The sequence below is a fragment of the Oreochromis niloticus genome, linkage group LG11 (assembly GCF_001858045.2).
Source record: "Oreochromis niloticus isolate F11D_XX linkage group LG11, O_niloticus_UMD_NMBU, whole genome shotgun sequence".
In the NCBI taxonomy this organism is placed as follows: Eukaryota; Metazoa; Chordata; class Actinopteri; order Cichliformes; family Cichlidae; genus Oreochromis; species Oreochromis niloticus.
In genome coordinates, this window is record NC_031976.2 from 22,080,364 (window position 1) to 22,108,049 (window position 27,686).

Here is a 27,686-nt window from a genome sequence, read left to right on the forward strand (position 1 = left end):
ATAGAAAAACTAACAACATCCCCAGTTCTAGCCTTTGCAGATCCCACGTTGCCCTACATCCTACACACGGATGCAAGCTCCACCGGCCTCGGAGCGGCCTTGTATCAGGAGCAGGAGGGGCAGCTGCGTGTCGTTGCCTACGCTAGCAGAGGGCTATCACGTAGTGAATCCCGCTACCCGGCTCACAAGCTCGAGTTCCTGGCATTGAAGTGGTCTGTGACGGAGAAGTTCAGTGACTATCTGTATGGCAATCAGTTTACGGTGGTCACTGACAGCAATCCTCTCACTTACGTACTTACTTCTGCCAAGCTTTTGTACCAGGTATTACAATTAAATAATATGAGATAGGTATTAAATTATTGTCTTGACAACTTTGGACTAGTATCAGAAGGTTCTAAGTACGACTATGGAGCCTTGAAAGGATCAGCAGAGAAGGAACCACACAATGATAGATAAGATATGATTTAAATAGAAACTGTATTGAAAAGTTGTAAAGTGTACAAACCCTGCCTGTCTAAAGCCGGCTTCCTACAGTGCACAAACGCACATTAAAGGACCCAAAATAAAATCAAAACCAAATATCCTCTTTAAGGAAATTCTCCAAAGAGTTTCAATTAAAGAGCTTCCGCTCCTGTTGCTCAGTCCACTTCTCTTTGAAAAGAGAAATTAGAGTTCCTTGTGTGTGTGTGTGGGTGTTTCTGTCCACTGGTTCTAACACTACCCGGGTAGATTTTAAAGTGTTAGTCTTATCTGTGTCAAGGAATGTAGTTATAGTCCTGAGGTTCGCTGAAGATGGATCCCACGGCTGGCCACACCGTACTCTGGTCCGTCTACAGTCACTCTCTTGGGATTGGCTCGCCACTGAACCCACAGGGTTCAGATCTCAAATGATCCAGTCCTGGTCAAAAACCAATCGGAACTCGTGGTGAGATAGCTCGCCTGGCTGACGCAGCTTCCCACGGCCGTATTTCACAGATTTCAGATCCAGGATCTTTCAGCTAATTTGGCGGTTGCCTCGTGAGTAATGGCTTCCACAACAGGAAATGTTGACTGACAGAAAGTCATCTCAAGGCATACTCGCCTCCTAGTGGCAGGGAGGGAAAATTACACCTCCAACCTTATGCAGCAGCACAACCCACAAATCTGATGTGGGTTACACAGTGCACTGCGTGCTGCCGCTGGCAGAAATCCATCGCCACATGATGACCCTGGAAAAGCTAGAGATAGAAAAAAAAAGATCTTCTGCAGCATTCCTTTAAGTGTGAAAGGAGGAATTCAGCATAATATGAATCTGACATCAGCTGACCATCATGAGACATTGTACTGACAACCAGAAGACAAGCTGGCCCGGGATGAGCTATGCAATTAGCTTTAAAAGGAAACCATACCAATTTTGAAGAGAGGTTAGAGAGTGCACACACACCACTAGGCTGCTCTGCCAGGTCTGCCGAAATACAGATACAAAAACTGAAACACTGCGACACCAAGTGGTAATAAGAGACATTTGTTATAGCAGCAGAATAATATTTGCAGCCTTTTATCACTACAGCTATATTTTTACACTCAAAGCAGAAGCAGAAGATATTATATGGAGTTTGACTATTTACAGTAACATACTAGTCACAGCAGACTGTTAATTTATTTTTGTAAAGTCCAGCGATTGGCTTTTTGAGACCTGTTTATGCAAAAGGTCAAAAACAGGGTTCAACAAAATCACTCATCTTTATACATCCTGCAGCAGACAGCATGTCTTCTTTCCACCCAGCCAATGAAGAAATTCACAGATTTATTTATGAAAAAGTAAAATAAGCAAAGTTTTACTGTTATACTTTGTTCAAGTACCTCAGTCATCTAACAGCTGATGGTGACATTTCATTTTATTTCTTGTGAAAAACACTGTAAATAAGAAAGTCAGTCTGGAGCTGAACTCTCATAGGGTGGTGTAAAGCAACAAACATGAGTCTCTCTTACAGGATGGAGTCCCTCAAAGGTGAAACCACACTGATAAAGTAAAACTGTAAACATAATATCTCACTGTCATGTGAGCCCACATGGACTTTTTAAATTATTTGGTATAGGAGAACAATTACAAGGCAGTGGAGCCCAGTGCCCACAAGAATATTTGATTAGACATCAATACAGTAAAAAAGTGGTGTGAAAAACACACATCCCTGTGCCCTGATATATATCTTTGATGTATTACATAAAAATGGGACTGCATAAGAAATTAAACCTGATTATTTCAGTTGTTCTTTTGACTTAAGTTTGGTCCGTTTACAGCATCCTGCCATGCGACTGCATTTGTCTCAAACCATCAGGAACCCTCACGTTAACTTTTATCGAGTGGAAAAAAGTTAGCGTTCATCCTCCAGCTACACTGTTTATGTTACGCTAACATAGCTGTGTCGCTAGCAATCACGTAGCAAATCATTATATACTAGCTTGTCCAACTTCTGTAACCCTACAAAAGTCACTGCTGTCTAGTTTTCTGTTTTCAGTTATGTTGGAAGTGATAGCAGAGTTTTAAGTTTTTCAGAAATCTCTCAGTCATAATACACCAGAACATGGTGTATTATGTTTAGGTGGAAACTAGCAAGCTAACTTCCTGCTAACTTCTAACTCTATTAAATTTAATAAATCCTGTTTTCATGGATGCCTGGATGTTAAACTTAATTGTTACACCTGGTAAAGCAGCAACACTGATCATTTTATTAAAGATGAAAGATGAAACATTAAGCTACTCACGCAGAGGAGAACAGCTGCTGCTGCCATCATCATCCGTCATCATTTCTGCTACGCTGGCAGGGCTAGGGGCCAGGACTCTACTCTTCGGGTTTTGGGGGATGTTGCTAACTCCGGGTCCGATAACAGGCACCACACCTGCAGTAGATGTGCACGGTGTGAGGTCTCGCGGCAAGCTATCAAACACGGCGCATTTCTCGGCTTTTAAAAAAAAAATGCTATGCGTCGCCAGGTGTTTCATCAGATCTGAGGTGTTACCTCCTTTGACAGTATCACAGTATCAGCTTAAAGCACTTGTTGCAGGCTGCTGAGTTTGCATCTTTTGCTGTGAAGTACAGCCAGACTTTTGACCACTTCGCCTTGGGCATTTTTAATCTGTAGCTCTGCTCTAAAAGAACATACGTACCTGGGCCCGCCTACTATCCTCGGAAACGTAAAATGATTGGCTAGAATCTAAAGTGTATCAAAGCTCAGCAAAAAAAGCACCGAAATAAAGCACCAAAATGTGCGCTGCTTTTCGGTCTGGTTACTACCGTTTATGTCAGAACCGGTGGTACCCATCCCTGGACAGGAGATTGTCATCATGTCACATAAGATAAGTTCTGCATGTGTTTTCCTGCCACTAGTACAACAGTACAGATACCAAATGTCATGGAAGGTGGTTAGCCCAAACCACTGCTCAAAATAATGATCACTGCATGACTGAAATTTAAGGATGTGGTAAACCTGGATAATCAAGATTTTATGTGAAATTTGCATTTTTATGTGTTCTTAGTTTTGATCAGTTAGTTATCAAAAGCCTCAGTGTGATGCATGGCAGAACACATGTGCTGAAATTATATGCTCAGATTACTCTTTTGGGCCACTTTATGCTAGTGTAGCATTGTGAGTTGGATAACAGATGGAAAAACCCCATTAAGTAATCAGTCACCACAAGCCTCAAAAGCAACATTAGTGCTCCTTGTTTTGGATTCCCCAAATCTCTGAAAACCTACTGAAGGAATGAGCACCATTCTTGAAAAATGAATCTCTTAATTTGGTGTTTTTATGACATGTTATCCCAAAACCTCTTACTGTTGCCTGCTGGGGCTGAGATAAGGTGACGGTGAAAACAATAGCCGATGGTTTACAGCATTTCTTTTCTCATCAAAGCATCCATTGACATCTGTTATCCTGCAGATGGCGCCCTTGTCATGCTGGAAGTGATGCCCATTAGGATAGAAGATTTTCAACAAAGGGTGACTTTACAGCACTGATTCTAAAGCACAGAATTAAACATTTTATCATTAATTCGTAAATAATTAAGCAGAAGTATCTCGAATAACTGTTCCAATGGTTGTGGTAATGTTTATTGTCCACAGTTTTTGTGTTCGCTAATTTAATGTGACTTTTCCCGATTCAGAGCATTTGGTTCTGTTTCATTTCCATGTGACTCAAATTCATGTCACCTTTTCATCAAACACTTTGATCTGTCACAGCAGAAGTAGCGCTTGGTACATAAAACCAAATTTGGTTTTAATGAGAAGCCACCTCTTACTAAGCCTCTCTTAAGTCTTATGAAATGATGAGTGCTATAAATCATTATTCCCCCGATAGTAACATTTGATTTGGAAGTTTTGAGCACATCCCCCTGCCAGTGTGACACTTGTTTTGTCTTTTACGGTTTCTGAAAGAAAAAAAGGATTGATTAATGATGTATTAACTGCAGTCAGTAACTGACTCTGACCCGTTGCAGGCACATAGAAATGGTGCTTTATGAAGTGATGCCAAAAACCGTTTGGTGAAATTTGACTCCTTATTCGTAAATCATAAAAAAGAAGAAAAGTGTACAAGATTTTGAGAGAAAAACGGGCTGAGTGTTTGAAAAAGAAAAACGAGTGCGAGGAGAGAAAGGGGAGATGTGGGTTTGAGGTTTGTGAACCAGTTGCTCAGAGAGGAGTCTGGTGGATGGAGGGAGGGGAGCTGTGAGGATAAATGCGCTCTTTCATTTCAACGTGAGAGAAATCCGTTACTAGGGGCACATATTACATGGACAGAGAAGCAGGGGAGCCTAAAATAAGGGAAATAAGCGGAGTGGATAATGGATAACGTGCTGTCAAAGATACCGCTCACGACAGCTCTCCTCAGACTTTGGGACTGATGAGCAGAGTTTCTGTCAGAGGAGAGTTTGAGCTTCAAAGACGCGCTCCGGAGTCTGGAGGGATAAAGTTGCTGCCTGCCTGTTTATGAAGGCGTTACACATTTGTAATGGTTTAATGAGTCGGAACTGCAGCCTCTTGTTGGATGGGACAGGTGCAGTTATTTTCACGCCATGGGTCACTGAGACGTCATAAAGTTGATTTTTCATTTTTACGTTTTTAAGACGTTTTCGCTCACTTTAACATAAGACGAGAAGAAGAAGAAAATCATAGCCAGAGTTTTCGTTCGGTTTTTTCTATTTGAATCAGTATTTAATTATTTGTAAACGAATAGCTCCTGAAGTTTAACCCCATTCACGCACGTGGCATGCCACCGCGGCACAGTTTGGCCGACTTTTACGCATCTCTTGGGACGAGAAAAAGCTGAAAACAAGCGTGTCTGTGTATGTGTATGAGTGCGGTGGGCAACGACGCTCCTCATTTCCACTTAATACACGAGGGAAAAGGGAAAAAACATTAAAGAGAGACTTCTTTCATTCGGAATCATAAATGGAGCTGCGTAAATACCTGTTGTGCCTGGAGTTTATCCTCCTCCTTAAAGGTAAGAGCCACATCTCAGCCTATATTTCAGACCTTTTTAAAAAAAAAGAAAACCTGTTACATTTCTTTAAAAAGCCAAACAAAACTGAAGGACAGTTTAAAATAAGGTGAAACTGCCGAAGATTTGAAGTTATTCATTCAGTTAACCCAACGCTGTGAACACAAATCTAAGTATATTCATCTCTGTGTAAAATAAGGCTCTGGTGTCTCTCCACTGCCCAGTTCCTTACCCCTCCCTCAGCACTCTCTTACTGGTGATTAACCTCACTCAACTTTAACAGACAGCATGAGCCAGTGATGGTGTGGCAGCCTCCCTGAGGCCCACTTAACACTGTGTGACAGTAAACTACTGACCATGAAGACATTCCTCGGATGATTTTGTGCATAAAGAAGGAAAGCAGGCATCTTAAAACACCTGGACACAATCCATTTGCCAAATAAATCAAAGGTAAAGGAAGCTGTGCGTGAGTCCAAAAGAGTACCGGTTCTTGGTTCAAAGTCCGATCCTTTAGTAAATCTATCAGATGTGTTTGAACTGAGGACATATTTCATTTTTGTTGGAGGCCTTCAGCTACCATCAGATGTATGTGTACTCAGAGCCAAAAGGTTACTGGTTCATATCCGCTTATAGCTGACACATACAAACCCTGGCAGCTGTGTAACACGACCTCGCCGGCCATATCAGCCATCTCTTAGACTTGATGTCTAAAGTTCCCCTAATAAGGTGCCTGTGCCATGTGTGTTTCTTCATGGAGCATGAACATCAGCTCCCCTTCAGTACTCATATTCGCTGTGGCACAGAACAAACTGAGATGTTCCCACCCACCAGAAAGAAAGTGAAGAAAAAGGCCATTGTTGTCTGCACACTGATGCAGCTGATAAGCAGTGGTTAACTGCTGCCCTACGCCATGCAACCACGATGCAAAATTAGATCAATAGGCGTTGAGATTATGTTTTGCAAGGCATGTTAAATCTGTACCTGTGTCAAAACACACACAGTCGCTGAAGTTAATCTATAGAAGGAAATGTTGCCATTTGTGGTCATTTGTGGCAATTTGTGGCGTGATTATCCACGCTGCCCATTTTCACCCTTGTTCAGACCCCAAGGAATGAACGAGGAAAGCATCGGGTACGGATGTTTCACGCTTTACACTCACAGGCACATATACCCTTCATAGAAACACCAGCAGCCTGTGGTTTGGTTTTACACATTACACTCCATTACACGTTTCAATAAAGCATGAACAAGCCGACGTTTTTGTCACCTTTTTAACCATGTAGCCTCTATTTTAACTCGTGCAGTAGCTTAGTGTTTACGCTCGTCCCTGCGTGTGAGTTTGTAAGCCTGAGCATGTGTCACACAGGAGCTTGTACAGTGGCTTGCAAAAGTATTCGGCCCCCTTGAACTTTTCCACATTTTGTCACATTACAGCCACAAACATGAATAAATTTTATTGGAATTCCACGTGAAAGACCAATACAAAGTGGTGTACACGTGAGAAGTGGAACGAAAATCATACATGATTCCAAACATTTTTTACTAATAAATAACTGAAAAGTGGGGTGTGCGTAATTATTCAGCCCCCTGAGTCAATACTTTGTAGAACCACCTTTTGCTGCAATTACAGCTGCCAGTCTTTTGGGGTGCAAAGCTCTACCAGCTTTGCACATCTAGAGACTGAAATTCTTGCCAATTCTTCTTTGCAAAACAGCTCCACAGCTGCCTTGTGACGGCTTCAGAGGTTGTCTAGAGAATATTGGGAGCAACAACACCATGAAGTCCAAAGAACACACCAGACAGGTCAGGGATAAAGTTATTGAGAAATTTAAAGCAGGCTTAGGCTACAAAAAGATTTCCCAAGCCTTGAACATCCCACGGAGCACTGTTCAAGCGATCATTCAGAAATGGAAGGAGTATGGCACAACTGTAAACCTACCAAGACAAGGCCGTCCACCTAAACTCACAGGCCGAACAAGGAGAGCGCTGATCAGAAATGCAGCCAAGAGGCCCACGGTGACTCTGGACGAGCTGCAGAGATCTACAGCTCAGGTGGGGGAATCTGTCCATAGGACAACTATTAGTCGTGCACTGCACGAAGTTGGCCTTTATGGAAGAGTGGCAAGAAGAAAGCCATTGTTAACAGAAAACCATAAGAAGTCCCGTTTGCAGTTTGCCACAAGCCATGTGGGGGACTGTCAATGGAAAATTGTACTGGTAGTCAGTATAAGCTTTTAATGATATAAGTTTGCATATGATAGAATACTGTATGTTGACCTTTTGATGACTTAGACTGTTGTCCACTACAAGACTGTTTTATAAATTCTTTCTCACAGCGATAATAGCTGTTATTATTTCACTCCTGCCAGGAAGAGGAGAGCTGGACACTCTTATCTGACACTCCCTAACAAGAAGAGAGGCCGCGTCTTTCTGTATCCCACAACACACATGCATACACCTAAACCACTCTTATCTTCACTCCCTACGCACTAACTTTCCTCTGCCTATGAATAGACGTATTCACTGTTGTATTATTTTTGCATATAAATAAAGACAAGTGCAAGAACAGAGCGCATCGCAGGGCCCCCACTCTGGTGTGAGCATTCTGTGATCGCCCTTGTATACAAGTAAATGCTGCAGCGTCTGTGTGTTTCTACCTTTAGACTCTTAGCTGAAGAAGTGTCTTTAGAATAAATCTCTTGACATTTATTTTGGTCCTTCGAGCCGGATCAGAAATATCAGAACTGTTATCTGTGACTCTGTTCCAGGATCTGGCATACTGTTTCCTGACGCCGTGGAGCCAGCACCGAAGTCTGTGCACAGCCCTCTTAGACGAGGCCGAAAGCCCTGGGACGTGTGAATTCGGGTCCAGGCCGGTGTTTTTAGTCTGGTCCACGGCGGTGGGATTCAGTCTGGCGATCCGAATCACCAGTGAGACGTCTGAGGGTGAGAAACACTATTTTGGTTAGGAATTGCCGTAATGAACCGACAAATAAAATAGGTTAGGAATCGCCGTAATGAACCGACAAATAAAATAGGTTAGGAATCACCGTAATGAACCGACAAATAAAATAGGTTAGGAATCGCCATAAGGAACCGAATTAGACCTAGGTTTTAGAGGTAGCCGTAATTACTTCGTAACAAATTGTAAAAGCGCGCAAATGTTTATGTGTGTGTATGTGTCTGGAAGTAAGTTGATTTTACAGCACAATACGCTGCTGAACTACTTCTATTTTATTTGTTTTCTTTGCTGAGGCTCACGTACTGGTGACAAAGGAGAACGGTTGGGTTTCATCTCATAAAACTGGTACCGCTTCACCTATAGGGTGAAGTCGAAGGCCGTATCAGTAAACCACTCTGAAGTCAAGCGTGCCAGTGACGGCCCAGCAAAATCTTTGAACATGGAGAATAAACAAGCAAAATTAACACCTGATGAGGAATGTTTAGAAAAACAACAAACCGGAGCAGGAGTAATCCAAAAGAAAGGGAGAGGAATGCACAGGGCAGGAGCAGGGGGTAGAGGCAGGCCTAGACACACACCAAACAGTGGTTTTAGTACTACATGCTGGAGGTGTGGAAAAGAGGGACATTTTGTACGTGACTGTAAGAAACAAAGAAGCAGTTCAGAATAGGAAGAACATAATAATCCCTCACCAAGTAAAAAATTAGAGATCTAAGTATAAGTTTTAAAAGGACTGGAAACAGACCCAACTGAATACATATAAATGCAAGAGGAATAAAGTAAAATTTAAAAAAAAAAAAAAAAGGGCTAAATTGTTTTAGAACTTAACTGTAATGTATTCAAGTTGATGATAGCAAGGATAACAACCTGTAAACTGGCATTAACAATGAAACATAGTTAGGATGGAGACCATGCCCAGAATGAATAGAATGAAAGAAAATACATAACTCACACAAACACATATTAAATGAAATAGAGAGATGCATAAGGTATATTAAGGTTGTGTCATTGTTCAGCCAAGGAAAATGTGTGAAAAGGAAAATGTCTCCAGCTTGGGAAAGGGTGAGACTGCAGCTCACCCTCAGCCCTTGGTGGACACAAATAAAATATAAATAAAATATTGTAATATACTATTGCTGTTATATAAAAAGATAATAACATCAATAATGAAATAATATTAATATGAAGAGGCACCTCAGTCAGTTGTGATGTGAGGTGGATAATTGTTAGAAGTAATCTGCATCAAGCTTAAGGTTGCTCAAATTCAGTATAATGACATATGAAATGAAGAAAATAAAGAAAATATGTAAACTACTTAAGTGCATAGAGGCACTTGACCTGCTCGAAAACCTGTCATCCTAGATGAGACATTGCTGAAATATAGAGCACACCTATACTAACAACTAAAAACCCTGTATACAACAGCTAAAGCTACACAATTGAGAAGCTGAATTAAATATATGGTCACTGCTAAGCTGATGAGCAGGTTACACATTTTTTAGAGCAGGAGCTACATAAGAACACATCAGAGGGAGGGAAACAGCTATTAAAGCTCAAACATGAAGCTGTCTGTGGGCTCAGTTTTTTTTTTTGTTTTTTTTCCCTCACGCTTCTGATTTGTCTTTGGCGGCAGCCTTTTTGCATCCTGACTCGTGTGTAAAGCGTTCAAGCCATCAGTAACTTGTTTTTTGTTTTGTTTTGTTTTTTGTTTTGTTGGGTTGAAAAATGAATAAATTTGTGATCATACTTGTGGATCACAGTGGCACATAATGATTAGGCATATGATTTACTGATGCAGATGTAATAACTTTATTCTAAAATTCAAGGAGAACAAACAAGAACAACATCTTCAGTTGTGTATTGTTGTTGTTCTCTGTGTAGTGTGCTAAGTTTTGTTTTTGTTTCTTTTGTTTTTTGAAATGTTGCTTGAGTGATGAGTACTGTAACTTCTGTTCAGAGCCAGCTGAGAGCTGGGTTGTCTGTTTTGTTTTAGGTGACAAGCCAGAAAAGTTAAAACTTAGTTTCTTGTTTTGAAAAAGAAAAAAGGGAAAAAAGGGGAGGTTTTGTGTTTCTCAGCCAAGAACAACTACAATTTAATTTTATGTTTTTGAGAAAGGAGAATTTAAAATAATAGTAATAATAATAATAATAAAACAAAGAGTGATGTTTTGTTTAAGTGGTGAAGACAGCTAATACTGCAAAATACCATTTAGTGCATGATCTGCGAGCAATAAATGAAATCATCTTATTTATCTTTAAATAAACTCCAATTATGGAGACCTGAAGTCACATGCTTAGGGCACACTCTCAGGTGAAGGCAGAAAGCTACTAAACAAAGAAAAGAAGCTATACAAAATGCGCCACAGCCACAAACTAAGTATTCATATTCTTTCTAACTCTTAGTGAGCCTGAGTTATGACCTTGGCTCCCTGTTTTTCTGCTTCCACCAAAGGTGGGGGTGACGCTCCCGTGGCATGTGCTCTGTTCTTTTTACTATCACAAAGAGGAAAAAAAAGAGAGAGAGACCCCTACTCTCTGAATACAATATTCTCTTCATAACTCGGCAGTATGAAATGTCATGAAACAGTGTAACTCACTCACAGTAAATCAGCAGTATAGGATAATACAAACCTATCTAATAAATCTAATGATTTTCAAATTCTTTTAACTAAGAAGTGTGATGCAAACTAAAACTACATACTGATTACACAAGAAGTATGATGTGGCCTACAGCAGTATCATGATTCACTCATTTTGATTACAGGTATAATGTAATATATAACAGCATAATAATCTCACAACTGCTTCAAGCACATTTGCCTTTCTTAATACACGCGAAAGAAAGGCAACTGTTGAGAAAATGCTCTTTTGGGTGAGACAGTCCCAGAGGCCTTGCATGCAAGCTACTAACACACATACATGCAATGAAGAACAGCTTACACTACAGCACACACTATACATGCGCCTATATCCCTCATTAGTGTTAAAACAGGGAAAACTTAATAGTTTTGTTATCAAATGCTGAAGTTTATCCACTACTAACAAATAAACTCTCTGGGTTGCAGGACAACAACTTCAAAAAGAAAGAGACTGGTATGACCAACCAGTGATGAAACAACAAATTTAGTGGTTAAGAGTCAAATGGTGAGATGTTTTCTGCTGATTGAATCATACAAGTGATTACTGAAGGAAGGAAAATTCCTTTTTTGTGCTTTTAAACGTGATCTTACGAATTTTAATATCTACCTGTGTTGTCCTGTCAACTTGGTGGGTTATGAGTTGATTATATGGTGAGAAAAAACAAAAAAGGGGGAGAGAAGGCTGACACAGGGCCTGGCCCGGTGTTTCTCCCCTCTCTGAATAACACAGCCAAAACAACATCATTTTCCTGTTCGTCTGTTTTTGTTTTGTTTTTGTTTTTTCTCTTTATGTTTAATTACAGGCTGCTTTGCCGGTCCTGAAAGCCGAAGCTGACCTGGACTCCTGCTCTCCCCTCTACCATCTCTGACCCTGACCCTGACCAAATGCTGCAGCAGCTGGACCCATAACAACAATCTAAAAATGTCAACAGTGCTACAGGAAAGCGATCTCATGCAGCAGAGACGGAGAGCGTTAAATCCAAGGCCCGTTTCACTACACGGGGGAGATTTCCAGACAGCTTCAGCTGACAGAGCTGTGACGAGACGCCCATTAAGCCCGAATGAAAAGTAAGGCCGAGCAAAAGAATGCTGACCTTGACAACTCTGCATTAACACTGTACAGGACAGTGACGGACCAACACGGATGATCGGGCAGCAGAAGAAAGGGCGTGCCAGAGACAGGAGGAGCAACTGAGGTCAAAAGGCACCTCAGAATGGACAAAACACAGAAGAAGATGCAGGTTTCACCTGCGGTGAGCATGGACACTGGAGAAAGGCCTGCCCCAATTGGGGCCAGGACCAGGACAGACTGAACTATGAGCAGCAGCAGCAATGGTCGCAACCGGACTGAAAAGGAGGAGGGCAGGACCCCAGGACACGCTTCAGGCCATGGTTTACTCAAAACACCAGAACAGGAAAGTGATAAACACGCCAACATACACAAACATACACATCTACACACACTGACTCAGAATGAAGAGAAACACACACCTGAACAGACGTGCACTTGTTGATTGAGTGAGAAATGACACACACACACATCAGACAATGTACACTCATCAAACATGACTGATGCCCTGAATGCCTTGAGACAGATCCAGCAGGCCCAAAATCAGGACTATGTAAATAATACAAGTGACTGCTAAAAAGACTACTACTGCCTTTTCACTGTGCAATACTTTTTGTTAAAAACCAACGGTGAAATAGACTTCAATACTCGAAATACTTGAAATACTTGAAATACTTGCAATTCCTTTGTATTCTTATTCTTATTTATTCTATTTATCCCTTTTTGTATTTTTACTTTTATTTTGTGTTTTTGTAACATGTATCCTGCCATGTCTGAAACTCATGATTAACCGTATAATTGTTTCCACTGTTGCTGCATACATAGCCGTGACAAATGATGATGATGATGACTCCGACCTGTTGGAACATGAAGACTTTGTGTGATTAATGATGATGTGATAGAAACTGTACAACAAGATGTTACATACTGATATCTCACTTGAAAGTTATACTGACAACAGGAGGGAATGTCAATGGAAAATTGTACTGGTAGTCAGTATAAGCTTTTAATGATATAAGTTTGCATATGATAGAATACTGTATGTTGACCTTTTGATGACTTAGACTGTTGTCCACTACAAGACTGTTTTATAAATTCTTTCTCACAGCGATAATAGCTGTTATTATTTCACTCCTGCCAGGAAGAGGAGAGCTGGACACTCTTATCTGACACTCCCTAACAAGAAGAGAGGCCGCGTCTTTCTGTATCCCACAACACACATGCATACACCTAAACCACTCTTATCTTCACTCCCTACGCACTAACTTTCCTCTGCCTATGAATAGACGTATTCACTGTTGTATTATTTTTGCATATAAATAAAGACAAGTGCAAGAACAGAGCGCATCGCAGGGCCCCCACTCTGGTGTGAGCGTTCTGTGATCGCCCTTGTATACAAGTAAATGCTGCAGCGTCTGTGTGTTTCTACCTTTAGACTCTTAGCTGAAGAAGTGTCTTTAGAATAAATCTCTTGACACGGACACAGCAAACATGTGGAAGAAGGTGCTCTGGTCAGATGAGACCAAAATGGAACTTTTTGGCCAAAATGCAAAATGCTATGTGTGGCGGAAAACTAACACTGCACATCACTCTGAACACACCATCCCCACTGTCAAATATGGTGGTGGCAGCATCATGCCCTGGGGGTGCTTCTCTTCAGCAGGGACAGGGAAGCTGGTCAGAGTTGATGGGAAGATGGATGGAGCCAAATACAGGGCAATCTTGGAAGAAAACCTCTTGGAGTCTGCAAAAGACTTGAGACTGGGGCGGAGGTTCACCTTCCAGCAGGACAACGACCCTAAACATAAAGCCAGGGCAACAATGGAATGGTTTAAAACAAAACATATCCATGTGTTAGAATGGCCCAGTCAAAGTCCAGATCTAAATCCAATCGAGAATCTGTGGCAAGATCTGAAAACTGCTGTTCACAAACGCTGTCCATCTAATCTGACTGAGCTGGAGCTGTTTTGCAAAGAAGAATGGGCAAGGATTTCAGTCTGTAGATGTGCAAAGCTGGTAGAGACATACCCTAAAAGACTGGCAGCTGTAATTGCAGCAAAAGGTGGTTCTACAAAGTATTGACTCAGGGGGCTGAATAATTACGCACACCCCACTTTTCAGTTATTTATTAGTAAAAAATGTTTGGAATCATGTATGATTTTCGTTCCACTTCTCACGTGTACACCACTTTGTATTGGTCTTTCACGTGGGATTCGAATAAAATTGATTCATGTTTGTGGCTGTAATGTGACAAAATGTGGAAAAGTTCATGGGGGCCGAATACTTTTGCAAGCCACTGTAGGTGAGTGAGTATGTGTGTAATGTTAATGGCTTCAGCAGAACTCCCCTGATGTGGTCAGCAGGCATCTCATGTCTGTTACACTCTGCTATGCTTTTACTGAGATGTCAAACACAGGTGTGTTTGCATGTGTGTGTGCATATTTCACTCTGTTTCACCGCTCATTCATAAATTCTTGCTATTATTCTCCCAGCTATCTTCTTGCGTGTTTTTTTTTACTCTCCCATAATTCGCTGACTTTCATTCCTACTCCCCCTCTTATTCGTCCGCCCCCATTCCCCACGAGAGGGTGACAGAGATGAGAACAGAACACGATGGAGATAATGGAGAGAAAATCTGTGAAAGGGTGTAAGAAGAGGTGAAGGAGGGGGAATGAGTGGAGGAACATTCTGAGTCAGTTTAATACAGATGACAGAAACAGACTGTGAATAAGACATCTCTGCTCAAGGACATTTCACAGAGGTGCTGTAAGTCAGATGTGTAAATTAAAGAGGACAGGGATATACATCATTGTCTTTAGTTGATGCTCTAAATGCTGGCATGTCTCTGTAGTCCTCCAAACACTTAGTGTTAAGTTCCGTTCCTTTTGCCCGACATGTGCACACACCGGGCACATACAGTTACTGTACTACACAATCGCAACCATTCACATCAAGCAGCAGTAGCGCCCAGAGCTGAGCGTGTGGTTGAGAGAATCTGGACTTAGTTTGGCTTGATAAATGTTTGCCGGCAGTTGTCATGGCAATGGGTGGTCAGACACCTTGTGGTAAAGTGTCATATCTAAACCAAGATGAAAATACAACCAGAGGAGGGATGGCAGGACAGGGAAAACAGGGAATGACGGTATAGTTTTCTGGAAGCTGCAGGGGTTGAGACGGGAGATGGGGCCTTGTGGTGCATTTATAGCGTGTGTGCGTGTGTGTCTGCTCATTTTATAGCATAGTGGGCAAAAAATAAATAAAATGAGCAATTTAAGGCTCATGAGAGAATGAGCTAAACACGAGGATAAAAGAGAACATCAGTAGCAGGAGCTGCTATCAGATCCCTGCTTTGATGTGGGAAGAAATCTGGAGTTGGAGTGTGGGTGACATTGTCACAAGAAAAGAGAGAAACAGTTTACTACAGTGTGTAAGACGGGTGGTGGGTGTCAGTCTGAAAGAATAGCTAATTGCAAAAAGCCTGGGAAAATGGATTTTCTTTGTCTGGCAAGGGAAATAAAGACTGCAGAATTATTACACTGCTGCCTACGCGGATCCCCAATGCTGAAGCCTGTTAAAACATCTGTGTAGAACTGGATAGATGCATGAGGCTCATCTTAGTCACTGGAGGCTTGGATAAAGAAATACTGGAAGCTTGCGCTAATGTGCAAAATCAGCAGAAACAAGACTTAAGGGTCTATAGCCATGACAGCAGCTCTGTGAGGCAGTGTTTGAGACAAGGCTCACTGGTTCTTCCAATATAGACCACTAAATATAAACACTTTTATAATAACATAGTATAATAGTTGACTTTTTTATTACATCATTTATATATCACTCAAACAACTGTAAATGTGTAGCTAGAAGACCTAATTTTGCTAAAATAATTCAATTTTATTAACATCACTGCAATGCTATTAATACTTAATGATGAACTAATTGATGAGTTGATCTAAAAATTGGTTGTTGTTTGGTGCAGTTGGAAAAATTATGTGTAAGCTGGTCATCTAACTGTTGGGATTTTCTCTCTAATGTTGTAGGATCGTTACTCTACGCTGTAAAGCACCTTGAGGCAACTGTTGTTGTGATTTGGAGCTACACTGAATCAAATTAAATCGCAAGTTTATTTGTACGGGCCAATAATCGGCCTTCTGTTGTTCCAACATCCAGTATATCCCCAAAAGTTGATTCTGTTCATCTGGACGTAGCGTTTTCAGTGGGAGAAATGTTTTGTCACTCATCCAGGAGACGAAACGTTTCTCCCACTGAAAACGCTACGTCCAGATGAACTTTCGGGGATTTACCTACCTGGATGATTGAGCATGCATCGAAACATCCAGTATAAGTCTCTGGATTTTTTGTGGTACAGTTTTTTGTGGGGAGTTGTCTCATCTCGCCTTCCCTCCATCTTTTAATCAACAGAAACCTGCTTAGTGAACCATAGTATGACCAACATTTGTAAAATGCCCATAATTTTTTATTTAAAAAAAGAGAAAAAGAGTGAGACTATAAGCTCAGCAGGAAAGTGCTTGCAAAGGCCAAGTCAGAAGTATTTATGCAACCACATTTGTCTTCCCCTTATGGCTATTATAGGGTCAGAATCAATCACAGGGCTAATGTAGTTTATGGCCATTTTAGAAAACAGAAACAATTTAGCTTTCATGGACATTGGAGGGAGCCCAGAAAGCTACAAGAAGAACATTCAAATGATAAAATCAAAATCACCAGTTGGCAGCAGGTTTGAACCCGGACCCTTGTTACTGTGAGGTGACAGGTTAACCACTGCATCAATGTGCTTTTCTCAGCCAGTTGTTGTCAAGGTAAATAACAACCAATAAAGTCAAACTGAAAGTGGTGACAGACAAAAAGTCTCTGCGTGTAATAATTTATTGACATAACTTAATCTACACCAGAATATCTGCTGTTGCAGTGTCTGAAAACCTCCATCTTTGTAGGTGTGTGAGGCGAATACGTCTATGTAGATAAAACCAGAATGAATGTGTGTGACAATGCAGTTATATTACAAGAAAGACAATCTGTAGAGAAAAGTGAAGAAGCAGGTAGAAGAAACTACAGTGTGTGAGAAAAGCATGAGCAGAGCAGGGACGGAAAAGAAACACTGAACATATCTAGTTTCATTCTCTAAACCAAGTGGAATCCCAATCTGATTGGCTTGGCTGAGGTACAATCCTGTGCAAAAGTCTTGATTCACCCATCGTTTCTTTATATTTTGCTGGGAAACTGAGAAATATGTGCAGTGATTTATTGAAATATGTGCGAGAATACATGGAAACACAGTGTATAAGGCACAAATGAAGTTTGTACAATTCTAATGAGTTTGAAGGTCAATATTTGATATGACCACCTTTATTGTTTCCACAGCCTGAACTCTCTCGGGCAGCTTTCATGTCATTTCTTTAGTCTTCAAGAAGAGTTCTTCTTGAAGGATATTCAAAGCTTTTGTTCTGTTTTCCGTCAAGATGATCCCACACTGCTTCACTGATGTTGAGGTCTGGGCTCTGGGGAGGCCAGTCCATGACTCATGGTGCTTTTTTGTGAGCTTTTCTATCCAGGTATGCTTTTACTGCATTGGCAATGTGATTGGGATCATTTTCATTCTGGAAAATGAGGCTTCTGTCTATCAGATGCTTTCCAGATGGTAATGTGTGGTGGATAAAAATCTGATGGTACTTTTCTGTGTTCATAATTTTATCAGTTTCAAGTTCTCCAGCCCTACTCTCTGAAATGCAGCACATGCAACAACCTCTCTACTGACCTTCTCCATACATACTGATGAGAGTTTTAACATTAATTTCAGATTTGGATCATCACTCCATTAGACCTGTTGCCACTGATTTTCAGTCCATTTCTTGTGTAATTTGGTAAAACTCAGCCGTGTCTCCAACTGAGACCAACTCTGATGAGGCTTCAGTCATGTGTCTTTGCTGGCTTTAAGATAATGCTGTGGCACTATGACACTACGCTGACATAAAAACACGTTTTGAGCTAATAGCACTTGGGAATCATTTTGTCGGTACAAAAATATTATTTTATGCCCGTCACACCTGGGTTATCTTACATTTTTCATTGATTCAAGTAAAAAAATGGAATCAAATAATGCTTTTTAATACAGACTCTTTGCAATAAAGTGTCTAAAGATACAGTTTAAAATGAGTGCTTTGCTAAATTGTCAGTTACGTGTTGAGACAACACTGGTTTATCCCTTTGGTTAACCTGAATGATTTATAGGTCAGTGTTAATTGTTTTAAAAGCAAACAAACAAATATTCTTCTGAAAAATTGTTAGATACAAGAACTTGACAAAAAATGAGTGAAAAAGCAGCCAATGTCCAAAGAAAAACTTTGAAAGACCTTCAGAAAGCTCGGAGAAATATTCCTCAAGACCATTTTAAAAACTTTAGGAAACTGTGGCTCCTTAGAAGCAAAGTATAAATAAGTGAGGAGTGAGGCAAGACTTTTGCACAGAATTGTAACTGTCTGTGTTTAGTTGTGGGAAAGTACCTGTACACAAGTGTGTAAGCAGCTGTTTCATAATCATGCCACCAGTGTTTTGGTCTGCTTCCCAGTCTGGGAGTACTGGAGAAGTTACAGAACTGTTAGGAAGGAACTGTAGATGTTGCTAAACTGCTCAGTAAACCGAAGCCATTCTGAAAGCCCATTTTAGCAACCACATCCAACACACCCTACAAATAACATACAGTAGACACACAAGTGGGACAAGTTAAATACCGACTGTTGAGAGCTGCAGAGTGTGTCTCAGTCTGAACTGAAAATAATACACGATGACTCTCTTTAATCTATGGGGAACTGTGTAGGCAAGAAATACCAGCTGGCTCATATCCTGTAAGCTACTTTCAACCACTTCAGTGGAAATAGGAAATACATATATATCTGCTTAAATGCTTGCTTGACTACATTTTCTTTCATTTGTATTGTCCATTACACACTCAGTCTATTTATGGGTGTTTCAAAATAACCTGCTATCTGCTACATGTAGCTTGAAATGCAAAAGATGAAGCCAAAGTCAGATAAATCTCAGATAAATTGCATTTGTTTCACATGTCACGTTCAGCGTACGTCACCTGTATGTACACTGAAAAAAGAGAACTGCTGGAACAACGTAGTTATATTACGTCGACTGGTAATGCGTGATTTAATTATTAATTAATTAAGTCAACCAGATCAACCCAACACAAAGCACAATACGTGAAGCTTAACTTGGGTGCTTTAAAAATAGCAAGTTAAGGGACCAGGCTCTAATTTCAAGTTGAAAGAAACCCAAAAAATACACCAACCTCACTAAAGCATTACCTCAGCTACAACTTAAATACTCCTTGCACAGTGTAACTGAAGAGTCACCAAAATTTGGATCCATGACAGAATTTTGTTCGAGTCACCACTAAACACAGGCTGAATGAAGAAAAGTGCAGAAAGCCTGGCTTCCACCATTTAAACCCAAATTTAGGCATTTGTGAGTTTTTTCCTGACTTCTCCAGGACTTCCTGTCCTCCACTGCATCTCAACGGTAACCGTTGCCCTTTCTCCCTCACTATGTGACAGCCGGATGCTCAATACTCGCAGTAAATGATGATACTGGCTGTTCTGTTATGAATGAAACAAATATAACTTGCAGTTAGACATGAAGTTGCTCACAACAGCAAAATTCTGCTTCTACTGTGACGGCCACAGGGCTGACCTTGTTTTCTTTGTTGCCTTTGTCCATCTCTTCCGGGTAACTGGTGGGTGGAGCAGACCCAGTTTGGGATGCAACATACCTGAGCAGCTGGGGCTCAGGGCCCTCTAAAGCACCCCTGCCAGATCTTTGTGGGGGCTCCTCTCTTATGTCCATGTTGGCTTGCACTCACTCGTACACTTACCCTGCGTATACACCGATCTGCTGACAACCACTCCTACTAATCTATGGTTTCTTTGCTTTATTTAATTAAGCTATTTAATAGCATCCTAAAACGATGTGTGTGCTCTCTCTTTTTGAACCAGGGTAGTATAAAAATCCCAAGATTCAATCTTTCTATTTTAAATAATTTGCTTTGAAAATGTTTTTACATTTTCATCGCAGGACATTGTGTTTACACTGTAGTTTAAGTGTATACTACAGTGTATAGACTACAGTGTATAGACTTTTGTTGCCATGATGCCAGGTCTCTCTTGAAAATGATATTTTTAATCTCAATGAGATTTTTTACCTAGAGTAAATAAAGGACTAATAAAGGACTAATAAAAAGTATAAGTAGCTGTATTTAAGTAGATCACAGTCTTTATGCTGGCATCTATTGGCACTGAAAAACAATGTGAGCGTGTGGTGTTAGAAGTGAGCTATGAGCTCTGTGGTCTCTTCCTCATCTCATCTACATTTGCTGCACCTAGCATAACACACCTGAGTCCCCAGACTGCAAGTCGATTAGCTGTGGGTCACTTATGTGTCAGGTGCTTATGAGGAATAAATGTGTATGAATTAACAGTCCGGGGTCTGTTTTTCTGCTGCACCCAGTTCCACCTTTTTTAATGTTTCCCTTTTAAACAGGTTAAATGGATGCTGAAACATCTGTGTTATTTATTTTCAAGCTGTTTGACTCCTAAATCTTTATTCATTTAGTTTAGCTCTGATCATCAGCACCAACCAGCTCAAACATGCTTCAGCTTACATACAGATGTAAACAAGTCGGTGAGCTACCATCTCACTGTGTCTCCCTCACTTCTCCCTGTAAGTATGAAGGGCAGGCTTGTGTGTCATAACAGGGAGCTCACTATATTTAAGAGTTTTTCTAACCCACACCCTTCCTTGCTTTGCTTCTTCTCTTCCCTCTCGTCTCCCTCTTTCCCTTAGACTGAACTCTCTTTTTCCTCAGAGACGGCCTTTGGTCACTTTGTTTATCCATCTTTTTGACACCCCCCTACCCCCACCCCCTGTCCCCTCTAATCCTCTTCTCCAATGCCAAGACATGAAATAATAATCTTACTCTTCACTGTAGCTCTAACTACACGTAGTACACGCAGTTGTCCAAGTTTTTCACTGGCCTTTGACAGCTTATGAATAAAGTTTATGTAAGTGCATTAACTTTAATGCTCCAGAGCAAAAATAGATGAATAAATAAAAAAGTTGGAGAGGTAGATGGAAGGATTTATATTTGTACTACCATGTCGATAAGGTTGTGGGTTTGAATCCAGGCCAGGAGTTTGAATGTTCTCCTTGTGTCTGCGGGGGTTCTCTCCGGGTACTCCGGCTTTCTCCCACAGTCCAACATGCACGTCAGGCTTTTAGGGTAACTGATTATTCCAAATTGGCTAAAAAGGTGAAAGTGAGCATGAATAGCTGCCTGTCCATTGTGTTAGCCCTGCAACAGATTGGCACCCAGGCTGTACCCCACCTCTCACCCTATAACAGTGATACGCTACAGCTCCAAGTGGAAGAGGATGGATGGATGCTTTAAAAGTTATGGTTTTAATACCTTTACAATTCCACCATTTTCCCCAGTTACAGTTTGTATGCTAAAGCAAATCTACTACCTAACTAACTGGTTAGTTTAATATTTAAAATCTGAACTACAAACTTTTCTTTGAATGCACAGCTTCCCCCTGTAATTTTTTACGTGAATCTTTAAGAGAAAAAAATCCCATCTTCCACACTTACATACACATCACTCAGCCATAACACCTGACACAGGAAAATGTAGGGTAGAGTGGGTTCCTCCTGCCAGAAGAAGTTTTACTGGGGCTGTAACATTCGATCTGTGGTGTCTGGTACCCAGATAATGGCAGCCGGCAGTCCTGTTGATGCTCAATCAAACTGGGATCTGCAACATTTCATGCAATGCCTTGTCCCAAGGGGCTCTGAATGAGATGACTAGTATTATCTGTTTGTAGGTTTAATGTTATCCATTAAAGTGTTTGTTCTGTTTCAGCTTGATTCAGTTGATTTATTTGGTGTTTACCCTCGCTGAAATATTGGAGCATGCCACATTTTTTTGTGGTTGCATTATTTAATTGAATAAAATTCAGTTAAGTGAGCAATGTTTTGTTGTCTTTTTTGTCATCAGTGTTTCAAATGTTCTTTGTCATGTCTTCCAGAGCTTTGTCAGTGTTTCAACATAGATGTAAAGCACCCGCGCATCTTCACCGGTCCAGAGGACGCGCTGTTCGGCTTCTCCGTCTTGCAGCATGAAGCAGATGGAGAGAAATCGTAAGTCTGTGAGGGAGACAGTCAGATATAATCTAATGGAACCACACAGTCCTAAATAAACTGTCATAACATGTACACAAAGCGGGCGATGGATGACATTTTGATGATGAATGAATTACTCTGTAAAGGATGCTGGTTGGTGCTCCCTGGGACGGGCCGCCCAACAACAGGAAAGGAGATGTTTACAAATGCAGCGTGGGACGGGAGAAGAACTCGAGCTGCAATAAAGTGAATCTAGGTGAGAGAAACTATGAGTTGAAGAAAATATGTTCCATACAATTCATGTTTGGATTTGTTACTTCAATGCTAAGATGTTTGTCTCGCTCAGGTGAGACGGCTCTCCAGAACGTTTCAAAGAATCTGAGGAATTCTCACTTGGGAATGACCCTCACACCAACTTCACCTGATGGCTTCCTGGTATGTGGCATCAACACTGCAAAACGGGGCTTTTTATTTTTCCTACATGGGCAGTGGGTTGATGGGTGGGAGCCTGAAGGGATGTGGTCAGACCAGGTTGAGTTTGTTCAACAGAATTCTGATGAATTCGCTCCCTTCGAGTGTTTTTAGTTGAATTTAGATTTGACCACAAGCGGTTCACTGATCCTCCTCTTCCTTTTCTTTAATTTTGGACATGCATTTGCACATTTACATAGTGACACAGACTGACTACATGATGAAAATATCTTTGTGTCCATGGATTTAGAATTCTATCAGTGCAGTATATAAAATCCTTCAAATTTCAAGTGTGTGAAGCCTTTTAGGTTTGAATGGTCACAGTTTCAAAATCATTTATTAGAATTATTGCCAATCAGCTATTTTCATAGAGTATTACTCTTTAGTTTATATAAATATAATTTAATTATCACACAGAGAGACGTACAAACATATAATTCAGTTTTTCTGAGAGTGTGAATCAGCACTGTCCATGTTCTACAGCACTGCTGAAAAAGCGTAAAACTGGCCAGCTTGTGGTCTGTAGCATTCGAAGAAAGAGGAAAGAGATCAACAAGGATCTTAGAGAAGCATTTGCCATTGCCCATCAGTCTGGGAAGGTGTTTTAAACCCATTTCCAAACAAGTGGAAAACATTCAAGACAGTTACCAATCTTCCCAGGAGTGCAAGTCACAGAAAATTCTCTTCAAAGTCAAACTCTACAATGCTCAGAGAAACTGCAAAAAACCCAAGAGCCACATCTCAGACAGTACAGGCCTCAATTAGCGTGTTACACAGTAAAGTAGCTAACCACAAGACTTCTAGAGTAATGTCTATTTAACAGATGAGATCAAAGTGGAATTGTTTGGTCATAAGTCTCAGCACCATGTTTGGTGAAAACCAAGCACAGCATATCAGCACAAACACCTCATACCTACTGTCGAGCACAGTGGTGGAGAGGTCATGATTTGATCTTGTTTTGGAGCCACTGGTCAATAGTCAATAACTATAGTATGTCAGTGTGATGGCTGACAACGCAGGTTGTATTTAAATAGTTTTTCGAACCTCGTGAGGACCACATCATTTGTTTTATGTCCTGATAGGTAAAACCTTAGAATTTAAGGAGGGTGTATTTTCTTTTTACCACAGCTCTAATCAATGTGAGAACTTACAGAGCTTGTAGTTACTGACACAATAACCAGACATGAATGATTCAAAGTCAAGCTGATGAAGTCGAGTGCAAAGCAAAGTTTATGGACAGAATCTAACTCGAGTTTAGGTTTAAGACTTTAGCTTTTAGACAAACTTCTTGAAATCTTACTCACTCATTTATCCTAATTTCTCCACTTCTGAGGCTTCTGGCTTGCAGACCCACACACTTATTGCCTTAGCAAGGAGACAGCAGTTTGTGTTACATGCCTTCTTTGTGTAACTCTGTGTGTATGTCGGGCAAGTGTGCTTGCGTGTTTTGGTGTCTGCCAGGTTTTTTACTGCTTCTTCGGGCGTGGAGTCGTGTACAGTTCAAAAAACACTCGCCAGCTTAGGCGAGTTTTTTGTGTGCGTGTGTGCACAGGCATGTGTGCGGGCATGTGTGCATGTGTGTGTGTTTATCTTAACCCCAGCGGTCAGGTCTATAACAGGATCGGAATGCGTCTCCGGCCCTTTGTTAATGACAGACCTACCAAAAGCCATAGCACCTCTTTCGCTTTTCTCCATCTTCTCCCTCCGTCGTTTCCTCCCATCCCTCTCTCCATCCTTTCTTCTCTGCCTGTCTGTATGCCTGAGGAGAAACCCTTCCATAATGACAGGGCAGGAAAAACCAGGATGTTTCTCTTTCTCTCATTCTACCCCCACTTCACCCCACTTTCAGTCTCCTTCTTTTGTCTTTCTGCTAGCCTTTCTTTTATCTCTTGTCTCTGCACTCGCCCCTGTTCTTTCCTCTTAGTATGGAAAACCAAATAAACGGCGCGCTTTGAAGGCAGAAATATTTTTTATAGGGTGCCCCCTCCCCAACCTCCTTACTCACCCTCCCTACATTTAGCACAATCAAGTTTAAATCGCTCATACTGGTCTTGTGCTCCAGCTCTGTGAAACCGCTCATGACAACTGTGACTGCCAGCATGTCAACAATAGTCTCCCTCTCCCTCCTTCTCCTGTCCTCCAAACCACACTATTGTAGTTTTTCCATGACTTATTCCCTCTTGTGACTTGTTTTCTTTTTGTTCCCTATCTGCCCTGATTTAATTGTTTTAGTTTTGTGCGTTTCTTTGTGTGTTTGTGGGTATGTTTGTGTGCGCATTTCCATGTTTTAAACTCTTTGATACACATCTTGTGTGCGTAAAACAAACAGTGAAAAAGAATAAACTCTGCTCAAATTAATTACAGTTACTTGTGAAATTCACCTGTAAAACAGATGCTTGTGTGTGTGTGTGTGTGTGTGTGTGTGTGTGTGTGTGTGTGTGTGTGTGCGTGTGTGTGTGTGTGTGTGTGTGTGTGTGTGTGTTTGCGGATCTGTTTTGCAGGCATGTGCTCCACTGTGGTCACAAGAATGTGGTACATCTATGTTCAGCACTGGCATCTGTGCCTCTGTCAGCGATGACCTAGAACCAAGAGAGACTATCGCTCCAACAGCGCAAAGTAACTACACTTCCACAAACACACACACAAACACCAAAAAAAGAAGCATGTTGCAGGCCTGCTTCAACCAACCAAACATTTCTAAACGTCCATATCTGGCAGGGTGCTCGACGTACATGGACATTGTGATCGTGCTGGATGGCTCCAACAGCATCTACCCCTGGTACGAGGTCCAAAACTTCCTCAGTAACATCCTCAGCAAGTTCCACATCAGCTCAGACCAGATGCAGGTAAAACTCCAATTCAGTGTGTATTTGCACAGCCGATAAATATTATTTACATTAGTAATGGAAACTTGTGGGTTTAAATTTGAGTGAGTCTCCCACTTAAATATCTGGAACCCCTTAGCTGCAGCCCAGAGCAGTAAGACAAGCTAGTCCCTTGAATGAAAACATGCTGACAGGGACGTATTAGGAACCAGTTTGGCAAATATGTCCAGAAGAATAGTTGGAGTAATGTAAAGGGACATGAGCCCAGCTCACTTGAGGTTGAAGGGGAATGGGAGCTGGGGGTTTTGGTGATGGTGTGTGTGTGTGTGTGTGTGTGTGTGTGTCTGCATGAGTTGGGGAGGGAAAGTGAGGTTTCTAGTGACATTATTCAAAGCTAAGCAACTAGAAGAGTGAAAGGAGAACTGAGTTATGAAAAGGGGAGGTGGGGGGTAGGGGGTAGCAGGCAATGTGAGGTGAAGAGGAAATACCTCTGGTTTTTGAATGAATTCAGAAATCCCCCAAGTGCACTGTTTGCTTTAAGAACAGGACTGGTACTTAAGGAGATAGTTCAACCCAGAAACAAAAGTCTCAGATGTTGCTTTCCACAATTATGTGCCGGCACAACCAATAACATGTGGCATTGTTAAATGCTTGTGTGTTTCTGTACGTGTGTGTTTGCCCTCGTGTGTGCATATTTAGGTTGGTATTCTGCAGTATGGTGAGGTAGCTATTCACGAGTGGTCTCTGAAGGACTACCAGACCACACAGGAGGTAGTGGAGGCCGCCAAGAACATCAGCCGACAGGAGGGACGGGAGACGCGCACGGCATATGCTATCGAAACAGCCTGGTAGGCACGGCAGTTACTAATCAGGGAGGATTTTTCTCATTCTAAAGCATGCTGTAGATTTGGCAGGTTAACTGGAATCTATGTGACGCTTTGGTTTTTGTTTGTAACAATATTTGGTGTTTATAAATAGATCGCTGCATAATTTTCAGTTATAATGGCAATCAGATCTGTTTTCTTCTTCTCTAATTTCCTTTCTTTTTTTTCTTTTTTTTCATTTAACAGTATTTATTTGTAAGAAACATTGCATATTATATTACATACAAGGGCCAATGTATTTTCATTTAAAAATCAAAGTATACATTCATTTAAAAGAAAATAAATAGCAGATTTTTGTTTTTCTTTCAAGAATGCTAAGTTAACTTTGAACATCTAAATGGCTCTGTGATGACACAGAGCTTCTGTTTGGGTTTTGTTAGTTTATTAGGATGGAGGTGATCATTTTTGCCACTAAAGTAAAATTCCATCCATCAGGCAGAGATTTCATACCTGCTGATCTCTAATGTGGAACTTGACCTGCAGTGGCAGGGCTTAGCCTCACAGCATAAGTTAGCATGACGATTGTAAGAAGTAAACCACCTCTATAGCACAGAAAACCCAGGATCAACCCCGAGGTTATCAAGATGAGTCAAAAATCCTGTTTCTTAGGCCTCTAATACTATGAAGAAAGACTTTAAGCTTATCTAGGTAACTTCAGGGGTGACCCTGGGTTTTATTTTACAATCACTGTAATTTTGTATGCATGTATAGAAACATTAATATTACTATATGATTCTTTAATGTCATTTCACTGTACTTGCTGTCAGGGCGCCGATGTATTTTTAAACGGACCCCAGAGCAGACACTGCAGAAGACGGAGCTGGTTAGCAAAACAAAAGTGAGCCTTTATTAGGGCTGAATGAAGACAAACAACAAGAACGCTAAGCAGAAAACTGAACTGAGTACAGGCTATGAACAGCTATGAACTGGGAAAACGATGATGACTGTGGTGTGGAATAACAGCCGACCGAAACACACAGAGTAAATACACACTAGGGGTAATCGGGGGAGTGGAAACACATGAGGAAACAGCTGACACTAACAAATGTAACGACTCTGTCAAAATAAAACAGGAAACGCTGAGAAAACACAATAATCAAAGACTGAGTCACAGACCCGGTGCTGTGACACAGACAGACAGAACTTTGTACCTACGCTGAG

The 27,686-nt window shown here is 41.1% G+C and overlaps 1 protein-coding gene across 1 annotated transcript; it reads left to right on the forward strand.

Annotated features, from left to right (window-relative positions):
• Positions 1-4,581: 4,581 nt before the first annotated feature.
• On the forward strand, positions 4,582-26,511 carry LOC109204267 (integrin alpha-10-like). The gene is made up of 7 exons (XM_025911826.1): positions 4,582-5,481; positions 22,252-22,363; positions 22,492-22,601; positions 22,692-22,780; positions 25,318-25,432; positions 25,535-25,662; positions 26,341-26,511. The coding sequence occupies exons 1-7, from the start codon at positions 5,430-5,432 to the stop codon at positions 26,491-26,493; spliced, it is 759 nt and encodes a 252-aa protein (XP_025767611.1). The 5' UTR covers positions 4,582-5,429; the 3' UTR covers positions 26,494-26,511.
• The last annotated feature ends 1,175 nt before the right edge of the window (positions 26,512-27,686 follow it).

What these genes read in the sequence shown, in the direction of transcription:
- LOC109204267 (XM_025911826.1), top strand. Translation starts at nt 5,430, where the DNA reads ATGGAGCTGCGTAAATACCTGTTGTGCCTGGAGTTTATCCTCCTCCTT. An exon ending in CTGCAATAAAGTGAATCTAG is followed by an intron (nt 22,602 to 22,691) that starts GTGAGAGAAACT and finishes TGTCTCGCTCAG; the next exon opens with GTGAGACGGCTCTCCAGAAC. An exon ending in TATCGCTCCAACAGCGCAAA is followed by an intron (nt 25,433 to 25,534) that starts GTAACTACACTT and finishes CATATCTGGCAG; the next exon opens with GGTGCTCGACGTACATGGAC.